Raw genomic sequence first — 15142 nt, forward strand, 5'->3', positions numbered from 1 at the left:
GATACGAAGCAGCTCCTGTTTCATCTTTCAGACACAGGACACAAGGTTTCCAAAGACAAGTTACAATTATGCCAAACTAAAGTAAAATATTTGGGACACTGTCTAACACAAGGACTGAGACACCTGACCGCTGATAGAATCCAAGCAATTAGAGAAATGACTCTGCCACAAACTCAGCAACAGATCAGAACATTTTTAGGAATGTGTGGGTATTGCCGTAACTGGATCCCAGGATTTTCCATTCTAGCATTACCTTTGCAGGAGATGGTTTCCTCAAACAAGCCTGATCGGATTTCGCATACAGACGAGTCTGAAATGGCATTTGAGAGACTTAAACAGTGCCTAACGCAGGCACCAGCATTAGGTATGCCAGATTATGGGAAACCCTTTGAGCTGTACGGAACAGAAAGTGCTGGTTGCGCGGCAGGCGTCCTAACCCAAAAGCACGGTGATGCCAGCAGGCCAGTAGCATACTACAGCGCTCAGCTAGACACGGTAGCGCGATCCCTCCCCACATGCTTGCGAAGCGTTGCTGCGATAGCATTGCTAGTAACGAAAAGCGAAGATGTCGTGCTAGGTCACAACCTCACAATTCATACACCACATGCGGTGTCAGCCTTGTTAAATTCTGCCCAAACCAGGCACGTCTCATCAGCACGGTTTACAAGATGGGAATTAGCACTAATGGCCCCCGTAAACATCACCATAAAGAGATGCAGTGCATTAAATCCTGCAACATATCTCCCAGGTGTGCCTGGACAGGCACAAAGGGTGGAGGATGAGAGTGGTGGGGAAGGAGGATTTAATACAAAGGAAGACACACATGATTGTATGGAATATTTGACCCAAAATTTTACCGCAAGGCCTGACATCAGTGACAACCCACTGGAAGATGTAGAACTTACGTTCTACACGGATGGTAGTTGTCATAGACAGTCAGACTCGGGAGACTTGTGTACTGGATACGCAGTCGTAGATGACCAAGGCACCATAGAAGCAGAACCGCTAGGCCCACCTCACTCAGCCCAGGTTGCTGAACTGGTCGCCCTAACCAGAGCATGTGAATTGGCTAAGGGTAAGTCAGCCAATATCTACACCGATTCTAGATACGCCTTCGGGGTAGTTCATGATTTCGGAGCCCTATGGCGCCTCAGAAATTTCATGACGGCAGCTGGTACACCGGTAGCGCATGCAGCTCACATAAAAAGGCTTCTAACAGCGATACAGGAACCCGACAGAGTGGCTGTTATCAAGTGTAAAGCACACACATATAGCCAGGACCCAGTATCACTTGGTAACAGCCGAGCAGACGAAGCTGCTAAGTTAGCAGCCAGTACCCCCAGACAGACAGACACCACACAACTGATGGTATTTAATACCATCAACACACAGAAGCTGTGTGAAATGCAAAATTTGTGTTCCACACAGGAAAAGGCAGTCTGGAAGGCAAAGGGATATGGCCAGGAGTCCTCAGGACTCTGGACGGATGGACAAGGTAAACCAGTGGCCCCCAGAGCATATCTTCCATGTTTAGCTGAAGCAGCTCACGGGCTGACTCATCTGGGCAAGGAGGGAATGTGCAAGTTGGTAAGAGCATATTGGTGCGCCCCAGGATTTTCATCTCATGCGAGTAAGAGAGCAATGTCATGCCTTACCTGTTTGAGAAAGAATATCGGAAAAGCAATACCAACGGAGCCATCTCATATCCCACCTACAGGCGGTCCTTTTCAGGTAATACAGATTGACTTTATTCAATTACCCCCTTGTCGAAATTTGAAATATGTACTTGTTTGTATAGATGTATTCTCAAATTGGGTCGAAGCATTTCCTGCGGCCACAAATACCGCTATGTTTACTGCTAAGAAAATTGTGCAGGAATTTGTATGTAGATATGGTATCCCTAGAATAATCGAAAGTGATAGGGGTACCCATTTTACAGGTGATGTCTTTCAAGGAATGTGTAAGTTGATGGGAATTGATAGTAAGCTGCACACTCCATACCGTCCACAGGCGAGTGCGAAGGTGGAAAGAGTGAACAGCACTATTAAAAATAAACTGAGCAAAGTTATGGCAGAGACAGGATTGACATGGCCAGAAGCTTTACCCATTGTACTGTACAGCATCAGAACCACTCCCAGGTCCCCTCTTAATCTGTCCCCTTTTGAAATTTTGTTTGGTCGACGACCGCATGTTATGATTAACCCTCAGGATGATTTGAAGTGTAACAATGAAGTGACTGTAAGATACTTGATTAACATGAGTAAACAGCTAAGGAATCAAAATGATAATTTGAAGTTGGTGATTCCTGATTTACCAGATAGTAATTGTCATGACATTGAACCTGGGGATTATGTAATGATACGGAATTTTCTACGCTCAGGTTGCCTTATTGACAGATGGGAAGGACCATACCAGGTCTTATTGACTAGCACTACAACATTGAAGGTTGCTGAGAGAGAGAATTGGGTTCATTCGTCCCACTGTAAGAAGGTCACTGATCCAGAGAGGTCCCGTGATAAGGAACAGACGGTAGAAGTTGTATCACTGGAGTGTCTGTTCCAGGAGGACTGAGGCGGCACCTGAGCATTGAAGATCACAAGATCAAAAGCAGTTGTCGATCCCCTGTTCCCTTTTATTGTTTTTCTCCAACTTCCCATCCCATCTCCCTCAATTATTTCTTTCCCCCTTCTTATTCTTCTCCGTTTTCCTCCTATAAGATGGACTTGCCCCAAGAGACTGTGATCCGGATTTTCCTGTTGACCATGATGTTGACCAGAGCAGTCTGTTCCGGCGAGAGTACCATGGAGGTCGAGAGAGGTTCTGGAATGGGTTCTGATTATAAAGATGGAGGCGTAGTTTTCCAAGAACAACTTAACCAACAAGTAAAGGCGAGTATCAGAAAACGATCCGATAGCATTGACAATAGAAGGAATTGTGAAGGATTGTTAGCTGAAGAAAACTGTATCTGTAGGCTCTGTGACAACGTAGTTGAGGATGGGTGCATTAAGAAATGCCAATCCAGTTTTAATATCCATATGGACCGGCATCCATTGAGTGACTATCACTCCTTAGTGGGTAGTGTGTTAAATCAAACAGATTGTTGGGTATGCTCTCAAGTACCTCAAGGTCATAGCAAATCAGGGCTAGTACCATTTCCTTTAACGGTAGGGGAGGTACTTGAGCTAAAGGGTGGGAGACCGGTGGACAGGAGGTTTAATATCTCCAGCCCTCCTAGTTTGAAGCTCCACCAATATCATGTGGATAGATCCCTAATATGTTTTAACATTACCAATCCCCGAAAGCCGGGAAATTGGGAAGTGTCATGGAGTAACCAAACCATGACCTTTTCATATAGAGCAGATAGAATGCCGACAGATACAGAGCTTATACGCCACATAGCCAGTAGAGGAAAATCTTTCCGGTATAGGTATACCCTAGGAAGTAGGATTACGAGAGTTGGAGAGGTATCACCAGGATACTGCGCACATATCGTACAAACTGATACGTGTACTAAACAGATGGGAGAATTAGGGTTAGGAGATTTCACATGGAAAATGTGTAATATGGTTATGTCCTACTCCGTCCCATATGTTCTCCCCGATGATGCATATTTCATATGCGGGAGGAAGGCGTATAAGTGGCTTGCCCCAAACTCTGAAGGATTGTGTTATATTCGAAAAGTACTGCCTGAAGTAATGACTGTATCACATGCCAAAATGAAAGATATACACCGTGGTGCCCAAGCTCCTTATACTCATACCCATTACGAGCACGTAGTTAAAAGGCAACTGACAGAAAGGACAGAGCATTTGGCCTCTGACATGATCCATGAATCCACCGGGATTCAGGTTCTACTTGCGCTAGATTTCACTCGCACCGCTCGAGGAGTGATGAACTATAGATACATCTCTGCGCTTGCAAATTTGTTAGACAATATCACGGAAATGTATGATGACACATTTAGGTATACTGGAAGAGAACTTCAAGCTTACAAAACAGAACTGGTTCAGCATAGAATGGTTCTCAATTATCTCACAGCAGTGACAGGCGGATATTGTGTCACACTGGCAACGCAGTACGGCGTGAAATGTTGCACATATATTACAAATAGTACCGAGGACCCGGTCGAGGTCATAGACCAAAAGATGGACGATATTCTCCAATTGAAGTGGGAATTTCGCAGGAGACACAATCTCACTCTTGCTGCTGTAGGTAATGAGCTGACTGGTTGGGTGTCATGGTTGAACCCGCGAAATTGGTTCTCTGGTTTAGGAGAATGGGCTCAAGGAGTCATAATGGATGTTGGGAAGTTTCTTCTATGTATCTTAGGTGTTGTCATATCAATCGGCTTGATATTTAGATGCGGTCAGGCTTTAATGAAGTGCAAACGTCGTACCAGGGTAATGAGTCTGAGGAGTGGGGAAACTGTAATTCCAATGGATTTGATTTATGACCCAACTGTAGAAACAATGATGTGATGAAAATGCGATTATACGGTCCGTTTCTTTCACCTGTTTTTCCGTTTTTCTTCAAGGTAAAAAGACCCACGTGGACGAGGAATTTGATGATCCTGTATACAGACAACTGATGGATTAAAGAAGAAGTTTTGACAACCTTATACACAGATATTTGATGAACTATGCCATAGACCCCCAGTTTCCCTAGAAATTTTTAAATTACGCTAGCCCAACACTTTTGTAAGTCTATGGACATTGACAAAGTTTTTTGCTCGCACCTTATGGGCAAAAGCACAAAGAAGACTGCAATCAACAGACACCGAACAAGACCTCAACCGACAAATGTACATTAACCTGACATAGAATACCACTGCATTTACCATAAGTGTTCTTTATCTTCATTTCTACAACCCTCAGGTAATGACACACATAGTCGATAGGGAATACAGGCACAGATATCAGCAATCACATATTCCCCCATTCATGTATCATCAACTAAAATGTGCTCCCCCATTTTGTTACAACCACAGCCGAAAAGAGCTCGGTAGAGTTTGACAGCCCATCCACAGACCCTTAATGCGGGATAAGAAGGAATTCAAATGTATACTTAGCAATACCTCGAAGCTTGATGTACAACACGTACGGCACGATGATACATGACCCCCCAAACATGGATTCATACACACATGCTTCTGCTATCTCACTAGGTCATACCCTCTTCACACCTTCTCCTCTCTCCTTCCTTACCCAACCATGGAAATGTATTAACCCCTGACATATTTTTCTCTATTTGAAATGTTTTAGAAGGTGGCAGTTATTGTTGACTGCCAAAAGGTGGACTGTCAAAGTCAGAAAAATATCACTATACACATTGCCATATTTGCACCTCTTACATGTCCGCGCTGCGCATGCGTGCGCTCTCCCGTGCGTGCGCATACTCGCTGTTACGTGCACCCGCAGGTGCACGGTATGCGTATTTACGGTAGAGTTTGTGTGTTCGTAGCGTACGACTCAATCGTTACACATTTTAACTATATAATGTATTTTGTAGATTATGGTCCCTTTGATAGATTCTGAAAGTTTAGTTAATGTAGCATGTTCCTGAACAAAGAGATCCCTCTTTGTTTAATACGAAGGGTCCAACACGGGTCATACAGTGGTGTTTAGTATCCATCGGAAGAGTATTTAATTAGCAATATTCCGGTGTTGGTTTGGAGCGGATTAATCGCTCGTGCGAATAGTTATGGACATAAGAAGTTTAGGTCCATTTACTATTATTTGCACTTACTTATCCATGCGGCGGGAAACCTAGTTTCCCACCCACCTGAGCAGTTGGAAGTAGACACAGCCTGTATGAATCAACCTATGACCTTTTGTTATAATGCGAAGACGAATTCCTGTGTCCAATGAACAATGAGATTGTAGGGACCATTGAATTGTATTGTGTGTGGGGCATAAATAGACAAGCCGATGGTATCCAGCTCACTCTCTTCAACGGTTCTCATTGCTGATAACCGGGAGCTGGATATCGAGGCGCATGCGATCGTTCCCCTTTGTGCGTAAGTTTTCTCCGCAATCATATTGTCTTTATTGTTATTGTGAGCCATTTCTCTCTCTCTCTCTTTTCCTCTTTCTCTCTTATTTTCCCTTAAACATAATTGTATTGTATTGTATTTCCTGTGTAGTTATCTGGTTAGTTAGTCTATGTTATATTGTAGTGTGTAACTTGTACTGTATTACTCTTTTTGCAAGTAATAACATTCATATAAGGCGTTAGACCCTAAAGCACGGTATCTGTGTATTTCTTATAGTGTTAAGTATTCTCAGAGCGTCGGTGACGCTCGAACAGCTTTTAAGTTAATCAGGCTACACAAGGTTGCATCTACACTCTATCACTACACTAAGGTTTTACTGCATAATACATTGTTGATGGTTTAGATATAAAGGTTTAACATTGTGAGCGTCTGCGCCGCTGGTGATCTCCTCGTGGTCCCGAGCATCCGCTACGCTATAGCGAACCATTACGTTAGTCGGCAGCCAATAGCGTGCCTGCCTGTGATCTCTTAGCCGTGAGCGAACGTGACGCTTGAGCGTCTCGACTACGGCTAAGCGATTGTTACGCAACGTGCGTACCCTTACGGTACTCCATACGTAAATAGCGTACAGTGTTCTTAGACCTCATAAAGGGTTTTATATAAGATAAATATTTAGCTTTATCAATTGGGGACTCGTCCAGTCCTTCACATATCTCTGCTAGGTAATATCAGCAGACATTATCCATCAGCAAAGGGCGGGAGATCATATTCCCCATAGTGCTGTCTGGATAAGCGTCTGCTTCGCTTAAGTAAAGAGTGCTGAGGGAATCCGGAACCGGAGGTAAGAACAAAAACGTTAGTGTCTTTTAAAACTGTTTATTTCTATCTTGCGTACGCACACACGCATATCTGCATTTCTTCATTTGTGTATTTTCATATATCACTCTCCTGTTTGCCATTGTATAATTGATAAACGTGCTAAGAGAGATTTGTCGCTATTTAAATAGTTAAAGTGTAAAAGTAATACATTAAGGAGTAAATTGTAAAACACGTGCACAGCTTGGCCTGAGATACAAGGAGAGACCTGTGTGGCTCATACGGGGATTCCTGTAGTGACTGGAGTACATCCAGGGGCTTCTGGAGGGACAAATGGAAGTTGTATCCTGAGTACGCCCTGGAGAAAGGTTCGAATGTCAGGTAGCATAGCAATCCTTATTTGAAACTATATGGACAAAGCTGATACCTGTACCTTCAGTGAAGCGAGTCTCAATCCAAGATCTAATCCGGCTTGAAGAAAAGCAAGGATATTAGATACCCTAAAAGTGAGAGGGTCATAGTTTTTGGGAGCACACCATTGGAAATAGGTGTGCCACACTCTGTAATAGATTTTTGCTGAAGCTGGTTTTATTGCTTTAAGCATCGTCTGTACTACTTGGCGAGAAAAACTCTTGGCTCTCAAGAGGGATGTCTCAAGAGCCACGCCGTCAAAGACAGGCGAGATAAATCCGGATGTAGACAGGGACCTTGAGACAGCAGATACAGCCACAGAGGAAGTGGCAGAGGGTCGTCTCTGGAGAGACTGAGGAGGTCTGCGTACCAATGACGTCTGGGCTACGCTGGGGCTTTTAGTATTATCATGCCCCTTTCCTGTTTGAACTTTTGGATCATTCTTGGTAGAAAGGCCACTGGAGGGAACACGTATGCTAGTCTGAACTCCCAAATCACTGACAGGGCATCTAGAAATGCTCCTTCTGGGTCCCTTGTGCGGGAACTGTACACTGGCAGTTTTTGTTGTGATGGGAGGCCATGAGGTCTACTACTGGAAGGCCCCATCTGTCCACTAGTAGTTGGAATATCTGTGGGTGTAAGGCCCTGTCAAAGTCGAAAAATATCGTAATGCATATACTATGTACTAACACCAGGCGTATGCCCGCTGTGCGCGCGCCCATTCTGCCGTGCGTGCACATACTCGCAATTTGCGTATGATCGTTCCTGCGCGTGGTGTGCGTATTTACGGCGGGGTTTGTGAGCGCATAGAGGGTTATTAGAACATTGCATATTTATCCCAAATACTGTACTTTATAGATATAGCTCTCTTGCATTACATCAGCAGGTTAGAACAGTTTAAAAGATTCCATGGCAAGGGTATTCATCTTTACATGATAGCAAGGGACAAACTAAGGTTAGAAGGTGATGTCTAGTATTCAGCTGTATGGTATTTTAAGGGAAACATTCTGGTGTTGGTTTGAGAAAGATCGCTTGTTCCTGCTTATAGTTATGTGCAAAAGTAGAATATGAACATTAACTGTATTTACTGTATATTATGTATGCGGCGGGAATCCAGAGGATACCACCCACAAGAGCAGTTGAGAAAGACATAGCCCACTTTTTCAAATCAACCTATGACCTCTCCTGTAATGTAAATGAACATCTCTGTGTCCAATAGACAAAGGGATTACAGTGACCATTGTATTGTTTTGGATGAAGTGAATAAATAGAGCTTGCAGCAGGCTTGGTGACACAAGATTCTGAACGCTATCTGTATGACCAGCGGAGGACCGGCCGGGTTGCGCTTGCGAACATTCTCACGTATGTACATTCTCTGTAGCCACTATTCTGTTTAGATTTCTTGTTAGCCTGATAGTGTATCAATTGTACGGTTTCTTTCCTTTTGTCTAATCAATTCGCAGTGGCCTTAGAACCCTGTGGTTTTACCCCATATCGGTGTTGTGTCCATATTTCCCTGCTAGGGGTTAAAGAGTTATTATATTCACAAACTGCATAAGGTTTTAACGTGTATTTGGTGAAGTGTACGCACTGTGAGTACTTTGTACTGACAGCACTGCACAAGGTTTAAAGTGTATTATCATTGCAGTACTTTGCTGCATAAGGTTTAAAGCATAAACGTATCATTGCACTGTATCACTAATAAGGTTTAAAGTCTATCATCTGACTGTGTGCGTGCGGTGTGTACTTTGTACTCCCGTCACGGCGTCCTGTACGCTATGTCCGTAAGCTATAGGTCTCTGTACGCAAATAGCGTACACAGTACCTAGCGTGCGTATTCAATCTAGCGGCCGCAGCGCCTCCATAGTAATGGGTGTGTTTAAAGGTATAGCTTTACTGTTTGAGATAATAACAGACATTATCAGCCCACTCCCCTGAATGCACTTTGTGTCGTTTGAAAAAATCCACCTCCAAATTTAAGACTCCTGGAATGAATACTGCTGGTATTGCCGGGAGGTGGCATTCGGCCCACCTTAGAATCTGTGCTACCTCGTGCATTGCCATCTAACTTTGGGTTCTTCCTTGGTGGTTTAGGTAAGCATACAGGATCCTGGGGTGCAACCGGTAATGAGAGGTGCGACCCTGAGGAGACCATTGTCTACTGCATACAAAAACAAGGAGCCTAATTCAGATCTGATCGCAGCAGCAAATGTGTTAGCTAATGGGCAAAACCATGTGCACTGCAGGGGGGGCAGATATAACATGTGCAGAGAGTTAGTTAGCTACTGATGTAGCAGAAACTTTAGAGGTCAATAAACCCTTGTCTAAGGTCGCTTCTCCTAGATAAGACGCTGCCTCTCTAATGTTTGCAATGTGAGACATATGGACTCTGTTCGCATCTGCAGGCATGCTTTCTTCTAAAGCCTCTGTCCAACTTTCAATGGTCTTTGTTACCCCTGCAGAGGCCATGGCTGGTCTAGTGACTGCCCCTGAGGGGGAATAAATAGACTTGAGGCAAGTTTCTACATTCCTGTCTGTGGTATACTTTAGGAGACGAAACAGATGGGATAGGCAGTGTAGCGGTGCGCACGAGGCGTGCCACATGTGAAGCCACCGAGGGAGATGTTTCCCATTTTTGCACATTCCTTTTTGCATTAATTCCGTCAGTTGTTCTGACTGAGGAAATTCTGCTGTAGCCACTTTTGGACACTTAAATACCGGCGCCTTGGATTTAGATTTAGGAGCAGGTTGCTCCTCACTTTTAACCACTTTCCTGGCATGGTCGCATCAGATGCGACCATGCCTGCAGTGCTTTATCTGACATGGTCGCACAGGATGCGACCAGTCAGATAAACTGTGTTAGCAGCGGCAAAGAAGGGAAACTTCCCTCCGCTGCTGCTGTCAGAGGGACCAGAAGGTCCCTCTGCCTCCCTGCACTCTTCCCTACTGAAAGCCGAGATGTATTTTTTTATTTTTTACTAAAATCTTTTTGGATAGGGTTAAAATCATGTTCTTCACCTATTCACTCATTAAAAAAAAAAACAGACAATTTCAGAGCGTTTTTTTGGGGGGGGGGAATCGTCAGTTAAGTGGTTAATTTCTAATATGTACGTTACAGCTTTGGCTAAAACTGGTACATCTATAGTGGAATGACGTTCCTCTTCAGGAGATAGGGATTCCACTAATGAAATATCTATTTGATCTGGTTCCCCAGAAGATTCCTCTGAATCAGAAATATGAGTAGATTGTTTGGATTGCATAGGTCTTCTTTGAGGTCTTACCTCCGGAGTTTTATTAGCCTGTAACATCTGCTAGAATACAGCAGAGGTCTGAGCTAAGTTTGTACTGCATTAGACAGTACGTCTACCCCGGGAAGGCAGCATAGAAGGCATAGGGGGATTTAGCAGGCTGTGGCTGCTGGTGAACCTCCACACTAGGAGGCTGAGCAGGTGCTGATAAGGGATCTGCTATGTGTGTGAGGAGCTGTGAAAAGGAAGCCCATGGGGGTTCCTGTGGCTGAGGCTGTTCTACTGAGGCGGGGAGGGTTATTAGTGCATTGGCCATCCAGAACAGGATCCTGTGTGGACATCGCCGAACAAGTCCTGCATGTTACCAGTACTGGAGCAGCCTGCCCCTTGTTAGCCTTTCTGGAAGACATAGTAATAACTGTAAAGCACACCGCAGTGTACTGCTTAACAATTCAATGTGACTGCCTTCACAAATATGTGTATATGTGAAGTGCCAATGTAACCCTCAAACACCTGTATTCTAGGGTTATACAAGATAAAAAAGAGAAAGGGATAGCAATAGCCGTAGAGCAGGGATGGGGAACCTTCGGCCCTCCAGCTGCTGTTGAACTACACATCCCAGCATGCCCTGCAACAGTTTTAGCATGGCCAAATAGCAAAACTGTAGCAAGGCATGCTGGTATGTGTAGTTCAACAACAGCTGGAGGGCCAAAGGTTCCCCACCCCTGCCGTAGAGAAACTAAGTAAACAGACAGCAGAGCTAGCACAAGTCACATTCAATGCAATGGGCACTGTATCAAATACACAAGATGAACTGCTGTATAACCTGACTGATGAGGACAGGTATACTGGAGAGCTTCAGCTGCAGCCTGTGACCATGAGGAAATGACCGCTGAGCGTCTCTGAAAGGGAGGAGGGTGAGGGAGTAGCAGCTCAAAGGCGGGAAACCGCTGTGGAGACAGACTCACTCTGAGCCGGGGGAGGGGCTGCTGGGGTAGCGTACCTCCCCTATGCTGACGTTAACCCCCGGGGGGCCTGGCTGTAGAATATCCCCAGCTGACCGGTACAATATTGTCCTGGTGGCCTAGTTGGGTCGTGGATGGACCGGCGCCCACAACTGCACCTCTGGTCCATCTCCGCAACCAGAGGAGAGACCACACTAAAAGACGCCGGTCTCCGCTTGCACGGAGACCCGCCTTACCTGTCCCCCCGTTGGCTGGCGTTGGTTTCCGAAAAGCCTTGCTAGCGCGAGCCTTGTCCGGCATGCGAGATTACAAGACCAGTTACTGGTGTTGCTGCGCCGGGTGGGGAATTGTGGGAGCAGCAGCGCTGGCATCCTCTGGACAGCCAAGCGCTGCCGCTCTGAAGTAAAAATAAATTAATGTAAAGCTTAGAAGCAACCACTATGTCTAGTGGTGCATTTGGCACCAGAGAAAAACTGGAGTCATTTGGAAAGGGGGTGGGGTATAGGGAGAGAGGACCGAAGCATCCTGGGAGCTTAAAAGCCTTTGATGTCTGGCGCCCAGATCTTCTCTGCAGACCTACAACCTGATTGTCCCTGTGAATCAGCATGGACCCCAAAGAAGAAATATTAACATCAATGACTTTTACAATAGATTGCTGCAACCCTCTTTCATATCTTTGATACGGTTTTCATCTTGTGTGAATTTTCTGATGTGCAGCAAGAGCTGATTTTTTTGTAAAACATTTCCCACACTCAGAACATGAAACTTGCTTTTCACCAGTGTGAATTCTCTGATGTTTAAGAAGAGGTGACTTATCTGGAAAACATTTCCCACACTCAGAGCATGAAAATGGCTTTTCACCTGTGTGAACTCTCTGATGTTTAATAAGAGGTGATTTATATGGAAAACCTTTCCCACAGTCAGAGCATGAAAATGGCTTCTCACCTGTGTGAATTCTCTGATGTTTGACAAGATCTGATTTCATTGAAAAACATTTCCCGCATTCAGTGCATGGAAACGGCCTCTCACCTGTGTGAATTCTCTGATGTGCAACAAGAGTTGATTTATGTGTAAAACATTTCCCACACTCAGAACACAGAAACGGCTTCTCACCTGTGTGACTTCTGTGATGTGTAATAAGATGTGATTTAAGTGAAAAACATTTCTCACACTCAGAGCATGGAAATGGTTTCTCACCTGTGTGACTTCTGTGATGTGCAATAAGATGTGATTTCTGATTAAAACATTTCCCACAATCAGAGCATGAAAATGGACTCTCACCTGTGTGAAGTCTCTGATGTAGAAGAAGACCCGATTTCTGTGTAAACCATTTCCCACATTCAGAGCATGAAAATGGACTCTCACCTGTGTGAAGTTTCTGATGTGTAATAAGACTTGATTTATACATAAAACATTTCCCACACTCAGAGCATGGATATTGTTTCTTACATGTGCGCTTCTTCTGTCTAATACAGACTGACTGATTATTAACACTTTCAACAAATTCAGAAGAGGGAAAAACTGTAGCATCTGTAGGAGCTGCATTATGTGTAGCAACATCTGAATTAATGGGACACTCCTCATGGTTAGAGGGATCAGATGATATATCTGCACTGTGAGGTACTGGATGTATAATTGGGGTAATGGGGTTCTCCCCTGCAGAATCTCGTGTGATGTTCTTTTCTAATTTAAAATCTGGAAACACAGTTAGATGTTCCTCCGAGGTATTCCTGCATCTTTGTCCATCTGCTGGAAGTAAGAGAGATATATGGAAATAAATCTTTTTTCATTATATATAAATACAACCGTTGAATAAGTCAAACATTAGCTTAAAATGTAACACAATCACGTCACCAAGCATATTGCATGGACCCAAACGCAGACATTGGTGAGTAACAGCTCCTGAGCCTACACACTGGCCAGCTGGCATCATAGGACAGGAAGCCTCATTTGTCCTGTGTCAACCATAATGGCCATCCAGATACTGGCCCTCACCCCCATACACACTGGGAGCTGAATAGAAATGAGCAAAACGTCCTAGTCCAATGAAGATCTACAGGTGGACACAGAGGGCCTCAGTCAGAGTCGCAAATCTCATATGGACATCAGCCAGTATTCTGAGTTGGACACATCTTGTGAACACTCTGCCACCAGCTCTCCACTGGCTAAAGCGGCCACCACCAATTACACTCACACCTACCGTATGCTAGGTGGAACACATCTGACTGATAATGGCGTGGAATGGGCGTACACAGGGCCTGATTCAGAAATGCTCTGCCACCAGCTCTCCACTGGCTAAAGCGGCCACCACCACCAGGAATGACACACACACCTACCGTATACTAGGTGGAACACATCTGACTGATAATGGCGTGGAATGGGCTTTCAGAAATGGACTGAAGTTCAATGATACATGCAAGCAGCATTGAATTTCCATCCGATCCCTAAGAGAGTCATGCAGGAGACATCTCAGTAGAAGCTATGCCTCCTGCATGTAGCTGCGATCACATCACTAAGACCGGCGTCGCAACCTGGGATCCAACATCACGACCATCGGTCAACGGTGTTCCCCGTAGGCGGCCAGCTGAGTAAGCCTCAGCTTGCAGAACTGGCCAAGGGAAAAGAGAATTTTGGTACTACCAGATAAATCCTTTTCTTTGAATCCACAGGAGGTACTGGAGTACTCTTGGGATATGGACGGGGCGTTAGCAGGGATAGGCACATTTAAATATTTAAATGTGTAACCCTCCTTCCCCTCCACACTCTCAAGATGCCTCAGTGTTTTTTTGCTGAGCCAAATAGGAGCGAAAGAGAGAATGAACAATGGAGAATAACCTATAACATTATAAAATAAAGAACAACTAGAAAGTTGAAACGACAACAGAAAAGAATCACTTTAAGCTTTAAACAACCAGGTGATAATGTGTACTATAAGATACGCTGAACCTACTACAAGACAGGTGAAACTACTCTTGGCGGACGTCCCCTATGGATTCAAAGGATTTATCTGGTAAGTACCAAAATCCTATTTTCTTTTTCATCCACTAGGGGTCCCTGGAGTACTCTTGGGACGTACAAAAGTTTCTCCCTTCGGCGGGAGAGCTGGTTGGTACCTGTTACAGTAAACGGCCAAAGCTAGATGCTGATGCCGCAGAATTACAAATTTGTAAAAGTGCACAAACGTGTGCACTGATGACCATGTAGCTGCACGGAAAAGTTGCGTCGTGGAAAGCCCACGTACTGCTGCCCATGACGTTCCACAGAACGCGTGGAATGTGCTGAAACAGATGCAGGCGGTTGTAGACTAGCATGAAATTAAGCTTGATGAAAGGTCAGCTGAATCCCTCTAGCCAAGGACTGTTTGGAAGCTGGCCAGCCTATCTTGACTGCATCATAGAGAACAAGCAATGTATCTGTTTGACGTACTGTTGATATATGAGCTACATAAATGCGAAGCCCACAAACTACACCTAAAGTAGCTGGAGTTCCTGAATCTTCTGAAAAACAGGAACTATAATTGGTTGTGAAAAGAAGATACTACCTTTGGTAGGAAAGCGGAATTCGTTCGAAGTTCCACTCCGTCATCAAAAAACACCAGATACGATGGTTTGCATGACAACGCACCAAATTCAGAAACACGCCTTGCTGAGGCTAAGGCTAATAGAAAAACTGTTTTCCAAGTTAGAAACCTAACATCCACTTGTTGTCAT

The 15142-nt window shown here is 44.5% G+C and overlaps 1 protein-coding gene across 1 annotated transcript in view; it reads right to left on the reverse strand.

The window, feature by feature from the left end:
* Window positions 1-15142, reverse strand: part of LOC135057143 (uncharacterized) — a 356477-nt gene that overhangs the window by 226144 nt on the left and 115191 nt on the right. Inside the window, exon 7 of the mRNA XM_063963040.1 lies at window positions 12133-13181. Coding sequence (XP_063819110.1) covers window positions 12133-13181 — 1049 coding nt within the window. The remainder of the gene's footprint in view (window positions 1-12132; window positions 13182-15142) is intronic.

The sequence above is a fragment of the Pseudophryne corroboree genome, chromosome 3 (genome assembly GCF_028390025.1).
Source record: "Pseudophryne corroboree isolate aPseCor3 chromosome 3, aPseCor3.hap2, whole genome shotgun sequence".
Classification (NCBI taxonomy): domain Eukaryota; kingdom Metazoa; phylum Chordata; class Amphibia; order Anura; family Myobatrachidae; genus Pseudophryne; species Pseudophryne corroboree.